The sequence below is a fragment of the Mus musculus genome, chromosome 13 (genome assembly GCF_000001635.26).
Source record: "Mus musculus strain C57BL/6J chromosome 13, GRCm38.p6 C57BL/6J".
In the NCBI taxonomy this organism is placed as follows: domain Eukaryota; kingdom Metazoa; phylum Chordata; class Mammalia; order Rodentia; family Muridae; genus Mus; species Mus musculus.
Genome location: NC_000079.6, coordinates 104776016 through 104790876, shown reverse-complemented (window position 1 = coordinate 104790876; position 14861 = coordinate 104776016). Strand labels below are relative to the sequence as shown.

The 14861-nt window shown below is 37.2% G+C and overlaps 1 protein-coding gene across 8 annotated transcripts in view; it reads left to right on the top strand.

Moving 5' to 3' along the window:
- Positions 1-14861, top strand: part of Cwc27 (CWC27 spliceosome-associated protein) — a 185971-nt gene that overhangs the window by 26234 nt on the left and 144876 nt on the right. The window contains exon 11 of one of the 8 annotated variants that reach the window (XM_017315573.2): positions 99-12196. The exons of the other annotated variants lie outside the window; for them this stretch is intronic. Coding sequence (XP_017171062.1) covers positions 99-126 — 28 coding nt within the window. The 3' untranslated portion in view covers positions 127-12196. Of the gene's footprint in view, positions 1-98; positions 12197-14861 lie in introns of those variants that run through there. 8 annotated transcript variants of the gene reach the window in all.

Genomic DNA, 14861 nt, shown 5'->3' with positions numbered 1-14861 from the left:
CTTAAAAAAAAAAGCAATTCCTATTGGTCATGGTTTGTAGAAGCTATAGTCAAAGAGCAGAGTGCTAACCAATTTGGTTTGTACTGATTTCATCATAGAGTCTACGTTACCTCCCCAAAAGCTTAGTCAGCACACAACATCATACTGGGGTGTGGACATGCAGCATCGCACAGTGGAAGGCCACTCACACTTGGTGAGGAGAGAGAAGACTGATGGACATTTGTCATTGTCTGAGCATGGGAGGTGGTGGCTGCCTTAACAGGTTCTGTCACTCCTAAAGGGAGCCTTCCATAAGGGTGAAGTGTGAATCCAGAGCACGTCCCTTCTGTCACTGGAAACTTAGTGCGTTACAAGTTTACTTTTGACACATTGTAACATACATTAAATTCTAAACTATTATGTTTATGAGTACTTTGTACATTCGCAGTATTAGGGGAAAACCCCTTTTTTAAAAGTACTTGTAAGCCTGCTAAGGAAAGTGAATTTAGGACAATTAATTCTCTAAAAGTGGTTATAGATTTTAGTAAGGATGTCACATGGTAGAAGGAAAAAACTGATGCCCGTAAGTTGTCTTCTGACTTCTGTATTTTAGAGGTCCTTTTAAATAAGTACATTTTAAATAGATATGTTTATTTTTAAGTTTCGAGTGAATATAAACATTGTGGATATTAATTGATTTTTGTCTTTTAAGTAAAGTAATTGGTAAATATTCTTAGAAAATATGAAGCAAACATTTATTTCTAACCACTTCTGTATTCACTCAAAGGTTTATTGTCCATATCCTTCACTCCTCTCTCAGAAGAGGGTCTATGACTAAATAAGCTAACCAGAATTTTATAGGCTCATAGAAAGCATAAACTCTCATTTCTTCTCATGTGTACCCACGGCTGGATAAAAGTTTAAAATGTCTATTTCCTCTCCTGTCAACCCACGGCTGTGGATTATCTCTGGAAATTTAGCCTAAAGCTTAATGTAATGAGTTGTGTTCACCTGTAGGTGGCACTCAGAGGCTACAATTTAGTCATGCTTCCTATTTCTAGCATCTGTGTACTGATTCAAAATAAACACTAATGTCAGATGGAACAAGTAGACTAGTCAAATATCATTTGTTATGATGGTTGCAGTCACTAGGAAATTACTGCCTTTTATTGTGTAATTTCTGCTATGCAGTAATAGTACCAAGTAGTAAGACACAAATATTAAAGTTGAGGAATTAAACTTTAAATTATGGAAAATATAAACATATTAACATAAAGTCAAAAGTGATACCTTCATAACTCCTGAAGGTTGGATAGAAAATAAGCTGTCACTAAATTCAGTCCCTTTCATATTCCTTGGTTGAGTTTATAATGTTTGACTAGGATGTCTCATAGAAATTTGAATTATTTCCCCTGTAGGAATTCTAGACCTCTCACAAAAACATTCTAAGTCTCAGACTTACAGATTGTGTGAGTCTTATCATATATGTTCTACTTTTGATTGATAATCACACGTAGGAAGTGTAAGTTTTACATGGTACATAAATTTTGTTTTATTAGCAATTTTTTAAAAAGTAGCCTGGTAATTACATTTCAAAAAAAATAAAGATAACACATTTTTAAAATGACAGTATAATTTGTTTTTGTTTTTGTTTTTGTTTTTGTTTTGTTTTGTTTTGTTTTGTTTTGAGACAGGGTTTCTCTGTGTAGCCCTGGCTGTCCTGGAGCTCACTTTGTAGACCGGGCTTGCCTCGAACTCAGAAATCCACCTGCCTCTGCTTCCCGAGTGCTGGGATTAAAGGCTTGCGTCACCACCGCCCAGCTGACAGTATAATTTTTAAAGCATAGTAAAATTTAAAAATTTAAAAGCTCAACTCACATGTGCAGTTTGGCCCCCAAAGTGTGGCCTCCAAATGTCTCCCCCATGTCATCAAGACCTTAGAGGCCGAGATGGAGCTGAGCAGTCGGAGGTGCTGCCTCCTTTACACCGGTGCTGTGGACTGAAGCAGGCAGTAAAAAGAGGGAAAGAGACAAATGCATAGCTTAAATTCTCAATAATTAGTCTACATATAAGACTTGCAATTATTTCTTTGGTCTGAAGTAATAGAGGTCTAAATGTGTTTCCAGCAAACATTTTAGTTGGACAGAAGATAATAAGGTCTAACTCAGTCCTGCTTTTAATACTATCTGCATGCTTTTACTTGAACTCGATGCTGGGTTTTTATGTGTATTTCATAAGTAGCCATTCTATTCTTAACTTTAATTTCAAATATTTGTTCCTCTTACCTCTAGCCACTATGTAAGAGCTATTATGAAACATAAAGATACAGGAGAAGTGCTTTCTATCTGCAGATGTCTAATTGGTGTTGTTTGGATGCATCGCCAAAGTGCAGCAGTATTGAGAGATGGGTTCTTAAAGGAGTGATTGTTAGGGCTTGAGGACCTTGGTGCGATTACTCAAGGGTGGGTTAGGTATCTTGGCAGTGGATACGGATAAAAGAGTTTGCCTGCCTGGTCCTCCCTCACACACTCATGCACATACATCAAGCAAGAAGCTCTTGCGTCTTCTGTCAGTCACCTGACACACACGAAAGGCCCTCACCAGCTACATGCTGCTTCACCTTGGACTTCTCACACTTAAGAACTGACTGTCCAGCTTCAAATATTCTGTTCTTAGCAAACACAAATTGTGAAAGATTAAGAATTGTAGAAAGTAAATATGACGCATTCACATGTGTGCGAAGTGTCATAGGCAGTAAGTGATGTGTATTTTACACAAAAAAATCAAATATCAACTTAGGAAAAGCAAAAGAGGGCCAGAGGTGTGGTCCATGCCTGCAGCCCTGCATTCAAGAGGGCGAGGTTGGAAACTTATGAGTTTGAGGTAGCCTGGGCTACATAGTGACAAATACTATGGTTTTATACATGTCATCTTCATTCTAGTAAGATGAGGCATCTTCTGGAGCCACTATTTAAACACTAGCACTTGTGCATCAAGCTCAGCTCTTCAGATTAATGCTGCTGGTCTCCCCAAGCTGACTAGATGGGTTGTTTTACTGTCTTTATCTGTTATGGTGAAAATTCTGGCATAGTATTGGTTGTAATGTAAACCATATCATACTTTAATATTTCTGGCAAGTTTCCTTTTATTCTGTTTGGGTCTTTATTGCAAGAATTTTGGATATTCCCAATAAAACTGTTCCTTGAGCTGTTTGAAATAATATACTACTTTAAAAAGTGCCAGGTCAGTTCACTGAGAACTGGTTAGTCCATGCAAGGGGTCACCTTCAAACCACACTCTACGCCTTATACCGAACCCAAGCAAATGCTGCAGAAATGTGACAACTCTACTGTCTTTACCATTACTTTCCATATGACAGACAGGAAGCTGTGAAATGCACATTGTGGGAAGAGTGTCCTGTCAAAACAGACAAGAGGCATTTGCATGTCTTTAGAGTATGTTTATTCATATTACCCATGAGAGTTGCAGTCTATTGATCTTGTACCATCTGTTGTTTATGGGGAATAGACTTGCATATCTGAAATGTATTATTGAAATTTTACGGGAAAGCATTCTTTAAGTCATTCAGCATTTGATGACGTATTCTATCCAGGAATATGTGTTTCCACTGAAGAAGATTCAAACACTGGTTGCTTTCTTGTCATCCCTAACTGCTCATTGTGAACCCACCTGTTGATTAAACATGCAAGTGCATTTAAAGTTTAAAGGAGGATGAGAAGGGCCACCAGCAAGTCAAATGTCTTTGTTTTGTACTAAGCTTGTCACATTGTACAAGGGCCTGAGGGAAATGATACCTTGTGATTCTGTCTAGGCCTGTCTTCTCTCCATCAACACCTAACTCTTGAGACCTTTACCACCCTTCAGGTATCTCTTGGATTTTGCATGTTCATTGAGGATATTTGTAGTTTCTGTAGCCAATGAGTTGTTTTGGTTTCCCACACTTATTGTGCCTTTCCAGTATGGCTAGGCACTTTGCCAAGTATTTTTTCTCCACAATAAACCTACAAGGTATATACAAAGATACAAGATATACTTTGTAGTATTTTCCTTGTTTTTACAAATGAAACAAAGAATCCCAGAACACTGAGTTCTAGAAGGTAAAGTGCCTTGACTTTTGTCTATGGCGATCTAGCAGCAAAGCCAGGGCCCAGGCTGTAATGACCTGTTCCACCTCTCCAGAGCCTAGAGAGTAGGACTCAGTCAGTGTGTCCAGCTAAAGATGCCTGGCATGGCATTTTCTTTCTAGTAGAGAGCATCAGGTTCAGTCAAAAGTCCATTTCTAGAAATAAGATGGAGAAATGATTGAGGACATTGAGACATTAACCTCTGGCCACCTACACAGGCCAACACACTCAAATACAACACAGGCATACACACACACACACACACACACACACACAAACACACACAAATGCATGTAACGTGAGGAGGGTGGAGGGAGACATGGAAATGAATAAATAATTTAGATAATCTCCTCAGATAAATAAATATTTGTATGCATAAATATATACACAGAGAAATTTTTCAGTAGCTTAAAACAAACAGCTATCTTGCTCTGGGTCAGCTCCATATTGGCTTTATCTAGGACCTGGAATGCAGCTTCCTAAGAGCTAACTTAACATGGCAGAGGAGAGCGATGATAGACTCATCTAGACTGCAAGGTTTCTGCCTTGAGGTGGCCATCTCGTCCCATATATTACTTGATCATCTCAGTGGCTAGAACAGGAGCTGTAGTTAAGCTTGGTGGCCTCTGAGTGAAGCTTAGAAGTTTGACGGCAGGAATAGGAATGACTGGAATAGCAATGGAATCTACCACAGTCTGCGTTGATGGGAATTGCCAGGGACACTGTGATTATGTAATACATTTCATCATCATCTTTCTGCCTTCCACCTTTGTCTTACTCTAGAGCAAGGAGACATAACAAAAGACTGTATAGTCGTCATTAGCAAAATCTGGAAAGGGATATGAATTTCTAGTTACAGAAGACTTTCCAAAGCCAGTGGTTCTACACTTCACTTTCTTCTCAGTCTTTATGTAGGAGGAAGGGAAGGTAACACTGGATGTCTCCCATAGCTCTCAAAAGTGCTGGAGAAACCACAGAACATTAAATGATAACTTCCTCATGAGATATCTTTAGGATCATTTCCTTGTAAGGAAATGAGTTCAGACAAAGGAGTTCTATATGAAGGAACAGGGTTCTTACACAGAATCCTGATGAAAATATTGCTATAGCTCTTCATGAAAAGCAGGGGCAGAAAGTCTATCTTCTCTTCCTCTGTAGCGCTAGACCCTGTTGTTCTCTGTTAGTTTTGTTCTCTTATGTAAATCTATTTCTCCATAGGACAGTAGTTGGGCCCCCTATTGTACATCAGCTCTTCAGAGAAAAACTGTCTTTATTTTTGTCCCAAATATGATCACCTAGGTGACAGAATCTTATTGGCCAGGCTTTGGTCTGATGTTCACTTATGATGGCATTGATACTAGAGAAGGAGGTAGGTTCCATGCGATTTGTGGTATATCCAAGTCAGCTAGCCCATTATCTGTCCTCCCCTTTACTTAGTATAAGGTTTCCAGTGTTAAGCTGAACTCATATAAAAGACAGTTACCATTCTCCTTTGTAGCTGCGAGTGGCTATATAACCATATTCTGATTAGTGAGGTAAGGGAGAAGTATGTCAGACTGTGGAACAATTTAACAATGAATTTTACTAGGCCAGGAGTAGACTAATATTTAGTAGTGGTAGTGGTTGTGGTAGTAGTCTTAGCCGTAGTCGTAGTAATAGTAATGTTTTACTAGGCTTCGTGGTTAAGAGCACTTGCTGTTCTTGCAGAGGACCTGTGTTTGCTTCCCAGCACCCACATGGCAGCTCATATCCATCTGTAACCCCACTTCCAGAGGATCTAATGCCATCTTTTGATTTCAGCTAGGCACTCATATGGTACACATGTGTACATAGAAGCAAACACTTATATACATAAAATAAAAAATTTTATATACATAAAATAAAAAATAATTTCTTTTTAAAATCATTTTATTAATTCTTTGAGAATTTTTATATGTATGTATACAGTATATTTTGATCATATACAGCCCCTATTTCTACACTCAAATGCCCTCTAGACTCCACCTTCCATGCCCACACCTCATCTCTGCCAACGTAACAGCTTCCAAGTTAATGTTTTCTCTCTCTCTTTTTTTTTTTTTACATCCCACTGAGTCTAGTTTAGTGCTGCTCAGGTATATACATGGGTATGGGCCTGTCTACTGGCGTATGAGCAATCTACCAGTGGCCACATCCTCCAAGAAAAATTGCCTTCTTCCTCCCAGAAGCCATGAAATGCAAATAGCGGGGCCTTATGAACCCCTTCTTATCCATACTGGAATTTTGACTGGCTTGATCTTATGCAGGTGGACACAGCTGGTGATAGACAACCTTGCCATGTCCAGAAGACAGCATCTCATAGCACTCTTACATTCTTTTTTGTTTCATGATACAAATGATAAATTATATTTATACATAAGTAAGTAAGTATCAATAGTTAACACAAATCCAAAACTAACCACCAACCTTGGGACTGAGAAACATCTGGACAACTCCCTTCAGCATGTTCATCAAGAAAACATGGCAGCACTTGTGCAACACACATGGCAGTGGTTAGTGGCCTTATGATCAAGGTAGCAGGTAATGGATGTGCTATGGATGGCCTGTGGAAGGAAGGAGCCTAGTGGCCATTGGGGTGAGGCTTCAGTTAGAACTCTTGTCTTCTACAGCAGAATCACTCATCCAACTCTTGCATTCTTTCTGCTTTCTCTTCCACAATGTTTCTTGAGCTTGGGGAGTGGATTGACATGAATATTCCATATGGGGCTGAGTATTCAGTGTTTTATTCTTGGAACTTTGATCAGTTACAATTTTCTATGTTAACCTCTGCTGACTGTATAAAGACCTTTATCTAGACCAAGTTTCAGAGCAGCATATATTTACAGGCAGATAAACAGAATAATTAAAAGTCAGTTTGACAACATGAACATTTTTACCAAAATAACAATAGGTTCCTGCGCAATGTCTATGATTTCACCAGCCATGGATTTTTGACCATGATTGTAATACCAGTTAGAAATTTTCTCATTTGTAATGGGCTTCAAATCCTATCAAAGGCCATTAGTTACCCCTACAACAGTCATGTCAGTATTGCCCTGGCAGGCACATCTTGCCTGGCAAATCACTGCTGTAGCATGAAGGATCCAGACCATTGATGCCTTTTCTCCCTGGGGGCCTGCATAGCACTTTCTGGCACTATGAAAGCTAGCCAGTAAGGAGAAAGTTTCTCAGTTCAAGATTAATTGCTTTATATTGTGCTACTAAAATGTATGATGTCTTCAGCAGTAGGCTCTTAGCATGTTGTTATGAATAGGCAACCAAAAGCAATGATAGTAGTTCATGTTGTTGTAGAGACCTGTGGGGCCTTTTTGACTAATAACTTGAAGGGAACTAATTCATGCCTGGCACTGAGTTTTTTCATTTAATAACCCTTGTCTTCTAGGAACACCATTGTCCATACGTGAAAGTTACTTCCATTCAAGCTCTTTTTTTATTTTTTAAGTAGATTTTGCCATTAGCTTTCAAAGTAGTGGGGCTTCGTAAGAATTATTAATATATCCTTAGTTTTTGCCACATCGTATCTCAGCCCTCCTCCGCCCCACCCCTATCTTTACATAAACGTTTAGCCTGCCACACTTGTTTCATGTCCCATGTGTTCTAAGGTTCCCTCTGATTACATTTTTCATTGAGTTGCAGTGTGTTTCTATAAGACCTTTTCATCGACCTTGAACAGTTTTTATGTTTTGTTTTTAAAAAAGAAAGAAGATGCTTTCTTTTTGATCCCTTCTTCTTTGAGCTGGTCTGGTATACTGATTTGTTGACTGGAGAAAGGACCTGGACTCTTAAGATATTAGGAACTATAGTTCCAACTTGAATTTCCCACCTATGAACTTTTTTGACATGAGCTAAAATATTGGATTATATCAACCATATTACTTAGGGTTTCTGTTCCATGAAGCAGAAACTCATAGGATGTGATACAGTAAGACTGCTTCCTTACTATGGTAAGGAAGATCCTCCAGGGTGGGAATGGGGGCCAGGAGGAGATGGTACTTGCTTCTTATTGGTGAATAACTGCTTCATTATTTCTGATAGCTGCCTTAGTTGATGTTCTTAATTTATGTGCAAACTCATAGTGAACTTTTTACCATGTGATCACACACTCTGAAAGTTGTATAAGTGCTGAGAACAAAGAGCAGAGACAGGCCTTCCTCCCCTTTTCTTCCCTAGACTTCAACTTAGAGCCATGTGAAGGCTACAGAGGCTTCTTTACCTAGTCTCCCACTGTTTTACTATGAGGTGCTAAACTGGTGACTGCAGCTTCTCACCTCAGAGCAACCCAGGCAGGCAGATCAGCTGAGGAAGCAAAGTACCTTACACTTAGGATGGGTAGCTAATGGTGTATGGCCTAGTTTCTGAATGGAGACAAAATGGGATAAAAAGGATCCTTCATAATAATGACCAGCTCTGAAGAAAACCTTCATAGAATTCTCTAGTGTGATCTCATCATTTGCTCTCTTTGATGTGTTAGAATTACTGTTCTTCCAAAACCCTGGCTACCACTACTTGGATGAAAGTAAACTTCTGCCTCAGTCCTTTCATTGTATGTGTTCAAGTATGTTGCTATAAAAGCTATTTACCATTACATGTACCTATGTAAGGCTTAAACCTTAAGTAAGATTTTGAAGCATATTAGTGGGTTCCCAGATTTTTAAAGGTTAATTTTGTATATGATTTTTTTCTACTTGATATTTCTTAAAGCTCTGTAATTCATTTTCCTGTTTTAACTTCCTGTCTGTGTAGTTAACTTTAAAATATGTAGTATTAACTTAGCTGCTTTTCATGAATTATCTTGTCCAAACAATCTCAAGATGTAATTGACAGGCTTCTGTTCTGACTGAAAAGTTCTTTTTTCCTGACTGAAGGCGACCATTAACTTGTTTAAAATTTTCTTTTTGTGTTTTTCTATTTGCTTTAGAAATTCATTAGGTTAATAATATATATGTATTCAACAGATGATAGGAAGTTAGACTTATTTTTTGCTGTGCGTTTGTTTTTCTTGGTTCTGTAAACAGTAAGCAATTTTCCTAATTTTGAACATTATGCTATATCTCCCCATTTCCTTTCTTCACGTTGTGTTCAGTTTTTAGTTCTATTAATCATTACAAATTATTACAAGTTTTCCAGATATGCTTATTTGTTCAAAGTATTTACAGTTACCTGAAATATCTTATAAACCAGCTTTGTGCAAGGCTTCAGCATGTTTAGTCACATACTGTGTTGGCCTGACACAAGGCTGGAGTGTTAGAAGTCCTTTTATTTTTTTATCCTGTTAGAGTTTGGTCTGGCTTAGTTTTAAGTGAAGTTTGTATGTACTTGCCTTCTTACCTACAGAAATGTCAGTAGCAGATCTGTGAAAGTATATTTACTGTGATGTATGGTGGGGCTTCCATCTCCTTCGTACTAGAGAATGGCCTAGGATTTGAAGACTAAGAAAACATTTTATGCATCAGCCTTACTTACTTGGTCTTATCTTCATTGTTATATTCATAGGTAGAGTTTATTAATGTTCCAGTGAAGTTTTAAAAGTAATGTTGTTTCTTTCCTTTCTTTCTTTCCTTTTTTGTTTGGTTGTTTGCCTGTGCTATATATTATGATAAGACTTTTGGAATAAAATATGCTTCCATTTTACCAGATGGATAAAGGTCTTTACTCAGTGTTTTCAGTAGCTAATTAGTAATGAAACTATGCTTGTTGTTTAACTATTCTGAATTATTGGAAGCATGGGTGAATATGGTAAATAATGTTAAAAGCAGCGTGGGATGCTGATTATTCAGTCTTTTCTAGTAGTGTAACTCAGGGGTTGATAGAAGACACTGGCCTCCTGAAGAGACCAAGAGAAAATGCCCCTCTTTTGCCTCCTTAGTTTTATTTCTATGGTGTACCAGTTGACTATAACAGTTATCAGTGGGGCCAAAGAACAAAACATCCACTAAAGGACATGAGCCTGCACAAGTATAACACAGCCTAAGGGTAGCTAAGCTGTTCAGCATGTACATATGGCTGTAATAGGAAATGATATTTAAATAACATAAATTCACGGGATGCAGGTCATTCCAAATCTCTTGCTAAACTACTTCTAAGTTAGGAGTACTGGCACCTGCATATACTAGCTGCTCTTGAGGCCAAGGCATGAGTATCCCAAGTCCAGCCTGTCTGGGCTGCAGAGTGGTTTCATGGCCAACCTGGGGCCACCAGTGAAATCTTGTCCCCAAAAGAGTTTTTTGAATGGGCTGAGGATGTAGCTCCATGAGAGAACACTTATATTGTGCCCTGGATTCCATCTGCACACTGCAAAAGGAATAAAACTCATTAATCTAAGGGTCCTTTTGTAACGGTGGAAGATTTTTTCAGAAACAGTGTTTAAAAAAACAGTTTTTTTTTTTTAAATAAAAGCAACATAGAGGGCATATTTGCATTTGAAAAATTGTCTGCTTTTTTCAAAACAAAAGTTTTAACTAATATTCTAGGATGTTGGATAATTTATAACGTGTAGATCTTTACTGAAATTGCTGTAGATTAGTGTAAGTACTGAAGACTTGACTTGTCCTTTTGTAACGGTGGAAGATTTCTATTTTCCTGACAGTGGTTTCTGGGCCTCCACATAGCACTTCCTGCTCAATGGCAATCCATCTGATTTTCACCATGCTTTACTGATTGCGGCATTTCCATCTGGTTAGAGATAGGATTCTTTTGTATATTATTACACCTGAACTAGAGGAGCTTAACTACCATGTTATATTTCACCTGGATATAGTTTACCAGGTGGGATGTTGGAATTGGGTATGCAGGATGCAGATAATAAGTGCATAGGGGAGAATTTGATACCGTGATAACTGAAGAACTTTGTGTACATGAATACACGTGTCTTCAGTAGAAAGTGTTAGAGAAGTATAGTAGTGCAGGTCATGATGGGCCTGCCTTCAATTCTATGCTTGGAACCTGAGCTCCGTCCATTAGATGGCAGAGAACTTCAAGATTAAATTGAAAATTGACACAATTAAGTTTGTTTTTTAGAAAGATCCCTTGTAATAGGAGGGAGCTGAGAGGCTAAGGTGACATGTATGTCATGTCATGTTCATTCATCATGTTTGATGAAAACCTGTGCTAAGGCAGCACCTTGTTGCCATGTACTTTACATTTAATATGCTCCCCTCCCCCCACCCACTGTCATGTGGTAGATACAAAGATACTACCCTCGCCCACAAAAAAGTGCCCAGCTGAACCTAAGAGATAGCCATCTAAGCACAGTGAACTCTGGGTGAAACAGGACTTCAGAACCCAGTAGCTTCATGTGGGAGGGTGAGATTAATTTTAATTTTATAGATCAGGAAGTCTGCATGATTAATCCTGGTCCTTGAAGAAGATGTAAGGTTTGAATAAAAGGAAGTGGGTGGGAAAGGAAATTTTTTAACAGAGGAAACCAAGAAAAGTACAGAGTGTTCTTGAGGAATAATCTGTTGTGACTAACAGAGTGGATGCAGTTGGAAATGAAGCTGGCAAGATAGACTGGGACTAGGTCACAGGGGGAATTTTAGGGTAGTCAAGTAGAAATATAACCTACTTAACTTCATTTCTATATTCATCAATGTTAGTAGAAGAAATGTAGATCAAACTTCTTCAAATTGAATAAATAAATTTGAAACATTCAAAGTTGGAAGAATATTGGATTTTTGAGTAGGAGTAATATAAATAGAAAAGTTTGATTAAAATTACTATGTTATGCTACTTTTTATTTCTATAATTTGAAACTCAGTAACAGAGCACATTAGTGAATGGGGTAGTGTGGCCTCAAGGACAAGTATAAATCTAATGACTAGATGACTAGATGATTTCTTTCTAGTTCTATCTTAAATATCAGTTGAATGGTGAGATATTCAGTTTAGGAGCAACTGTGATCCTGTGAAGATCCCAGGGTTGTTAACTGTAAATAAGATCAGAGTAAATCAGTATTTTTTTAGATTATGTCTTTATCTTTAGGTAAGATTAGTTTCTTCTCTTCTTGCCTCAGTAGGGTTTTAGTTTTAGTCAAATAAAAAATACATAGAAAACTACTTTGAAAACCTGATGGCACTGATGACTTGTATTGATAAATTTAGATGGCCTTTGATTCCCTACAGTCCAATTCTCTCGGTTATAATTACAGAGCAGATCACTGAATAGTATTGAAGGGACTGTATATACTGAAAGTATATAATACCAAGGGTGTTAAAGAGATGGACCCAGCTCCTAGAGTGAAGAGACAAGTTGAGCCTATGTACTGGATTAATGGCTACTGTTGCTCATAGCCATTCTGTGGTCCCACTTCACACATCTCTCTCGGCCCCAGAGAGCAGAGTTGTGTCAGATGCACTTATAGATTATGTCATACACATGAATATCATAAATAAGTATCAGATGGTATAGACTCAAGTTTTTTAAATTCATAGGAAATCTCAAGGAAGTTTCAGGCTAGGTGAGGTTTATTTTCCTGAAAGGATATTTAAGCAGTCAGAACCCAGAATGGAATAAGTAGAGAATACGTAGAAAATTTTGGTCGAAAAAAGAAGGAAAGCCTCTTATTTGAAAATGGGATTGCTAGAATATGACATTTTGCTTGACTCAGTATTTACTATTTTTATTTCACTTGTTTAATTTTGAATTCATATAAAATAAAAGTATTATTCTTGAGGACATCTTATTTATAATAAAAATTTTATTACAGCTTCATAAAACTAAAAAATAGCTCATGTTCAAACATGATGATGGCCATGTTCACTCAAGGAAACAAATTTAAAAGATAACATTCTAGCTTTAACTAGCTAGTATGTGCAACTGTTTTCTTTGAGAGAGATGAATGTCCTTGTTTAGAATTGGGTGACATTCATTGCTTTGGAAAATCCTCCACTTCTTAAAAAATCGATGTGTTTTTAAACATAGCACTGACAGACACATTTCAAGTCTTTCTAAGGAAAATACATAGAAAATGTGATTTTAAAAAAATGAAATTTTAGCAATAAAGTTGTCCTATTCTACTCTTGTGATTTTGCTAGAATATTTACACATTTTTGAAGTTTGATGTGCCAAGAGTTTTAAGAAAGTGGTTTAAATTTTTTCTCCATATGATTATTTTTATGGACAATATTACTTGATATTTGGCATTGACAGAATGATAAGTGATTAATAAAGCAAATACTTGGGTGGTAGTAGATTGGGAATTGGGATTTTAACTTGGTATGTGATGACTGAGATCAAACTTGGAACTGCCTCTCAGGACTTTGGCTCTGAGAGAGCCAGGAAGAATGGATGTCTCATTTCTTATCTTTACCTGCAGAAGGGAGTTTGTTTTGTTCTGTTTTGGTTTATTTTTATTTTATTAGTAAGTATTTTAGTGGAGGTTCTGATTGATAAAGGGGTGCTTTATATATTAGCCTATTTATGAACTTAAATAAATATATATATGGTTATATGACTATATTATTATGGGCTGGAGAGAGAGCCCACTGGTTTTTTTCTTTGTCACCCCACCCCTCTCTCTGCTCTTAAGTGGTCTTTCTTTCTTGTGCTGTTCTCATGTGAGTTGGGCATATCCTATCTTTGAGTCATTCTAGTCATTATGTAAGATCTTTCTCTGATTCATCACTTTGTGTGCCTCTCAGTTACATTTTCACTTTCAAACATGGCTGGTTCCTTTTATAAACTAACCTTACCTTTATTGTTAGGGTTTAAAGGTATGTACTAAGGGCATGCGAGATCATATAAACTTAGAAGATCTTTGAATGGGATCTCTTGCCAGAGAGGCCATGTTGCTGGATTAAAATTCCTCTACAGCCCAGGCTGTACAGTTGTCTCCTGTCCCTAATGTTAACTGTGTGTATGTACTTATTGTCCTGTGTGTGTGACTTTGGTTCAAAAATCTCTAACTTTTGGTTTTGGGACTCTTTAGAATTGTAGAAATTATTAAAGACTCCAAAGAGCTTTAATTATTTGGGTTATGCTATCAATAATTCCTTTACTATGAATTAAAGTAGAAAAGTTAAAATATATATTAAGTACTTTTGAAATAACAATAATAAAACTCCATTATAGATCTTTATCTAAATAGCATTCATTTCAGACCAAAAAAAAGAAAAAAAAATCCCAAACAGAAAACATCTAGAAGAGCTGTAGTATTTTTACATTTTTGCCAGACTCCTTAATTACTGGCTTAAAAGAAGACAGATGGAATCCCAAATCTGCCTTTTCATTCAATCTAGTGTATGTGCTGAGTTGTTTTTAACTTGTAGGAGGAAAATCTGGCTTCAAAAAATACCTAGTTTGAGGAAGGGAGGGCATTTTAGCATCCTTTTTAGATAATTGTGGTAATTATCTTTTGATGCCGTACCAAAATCCAACAGGTAATAATTTTTTGTCCTATGGGTAATGTGAAATCTGAAACCAAATCAATAAACTCTTCATAATGTGTTTTCCATTAAAACCCATTGTTTATTTTACACTTTGAATGAATCATTTGTCCATTCGTGGCTTCATAACATTCTGCATTGGTCATTTGGAAAGTATTGATTCATCAGGTTACACTTATCTTCCAAGCATTGATACATTTTGTCATACAAAAATCACATTTACACAGAATCATTGCTCATCTCCAGAGAAGTCTTCCAGTGTTTGGTCAGTTTCATAGCAGGGCTTCCTTTTTTTTTTTTTTTTTTTGGTTTGGTT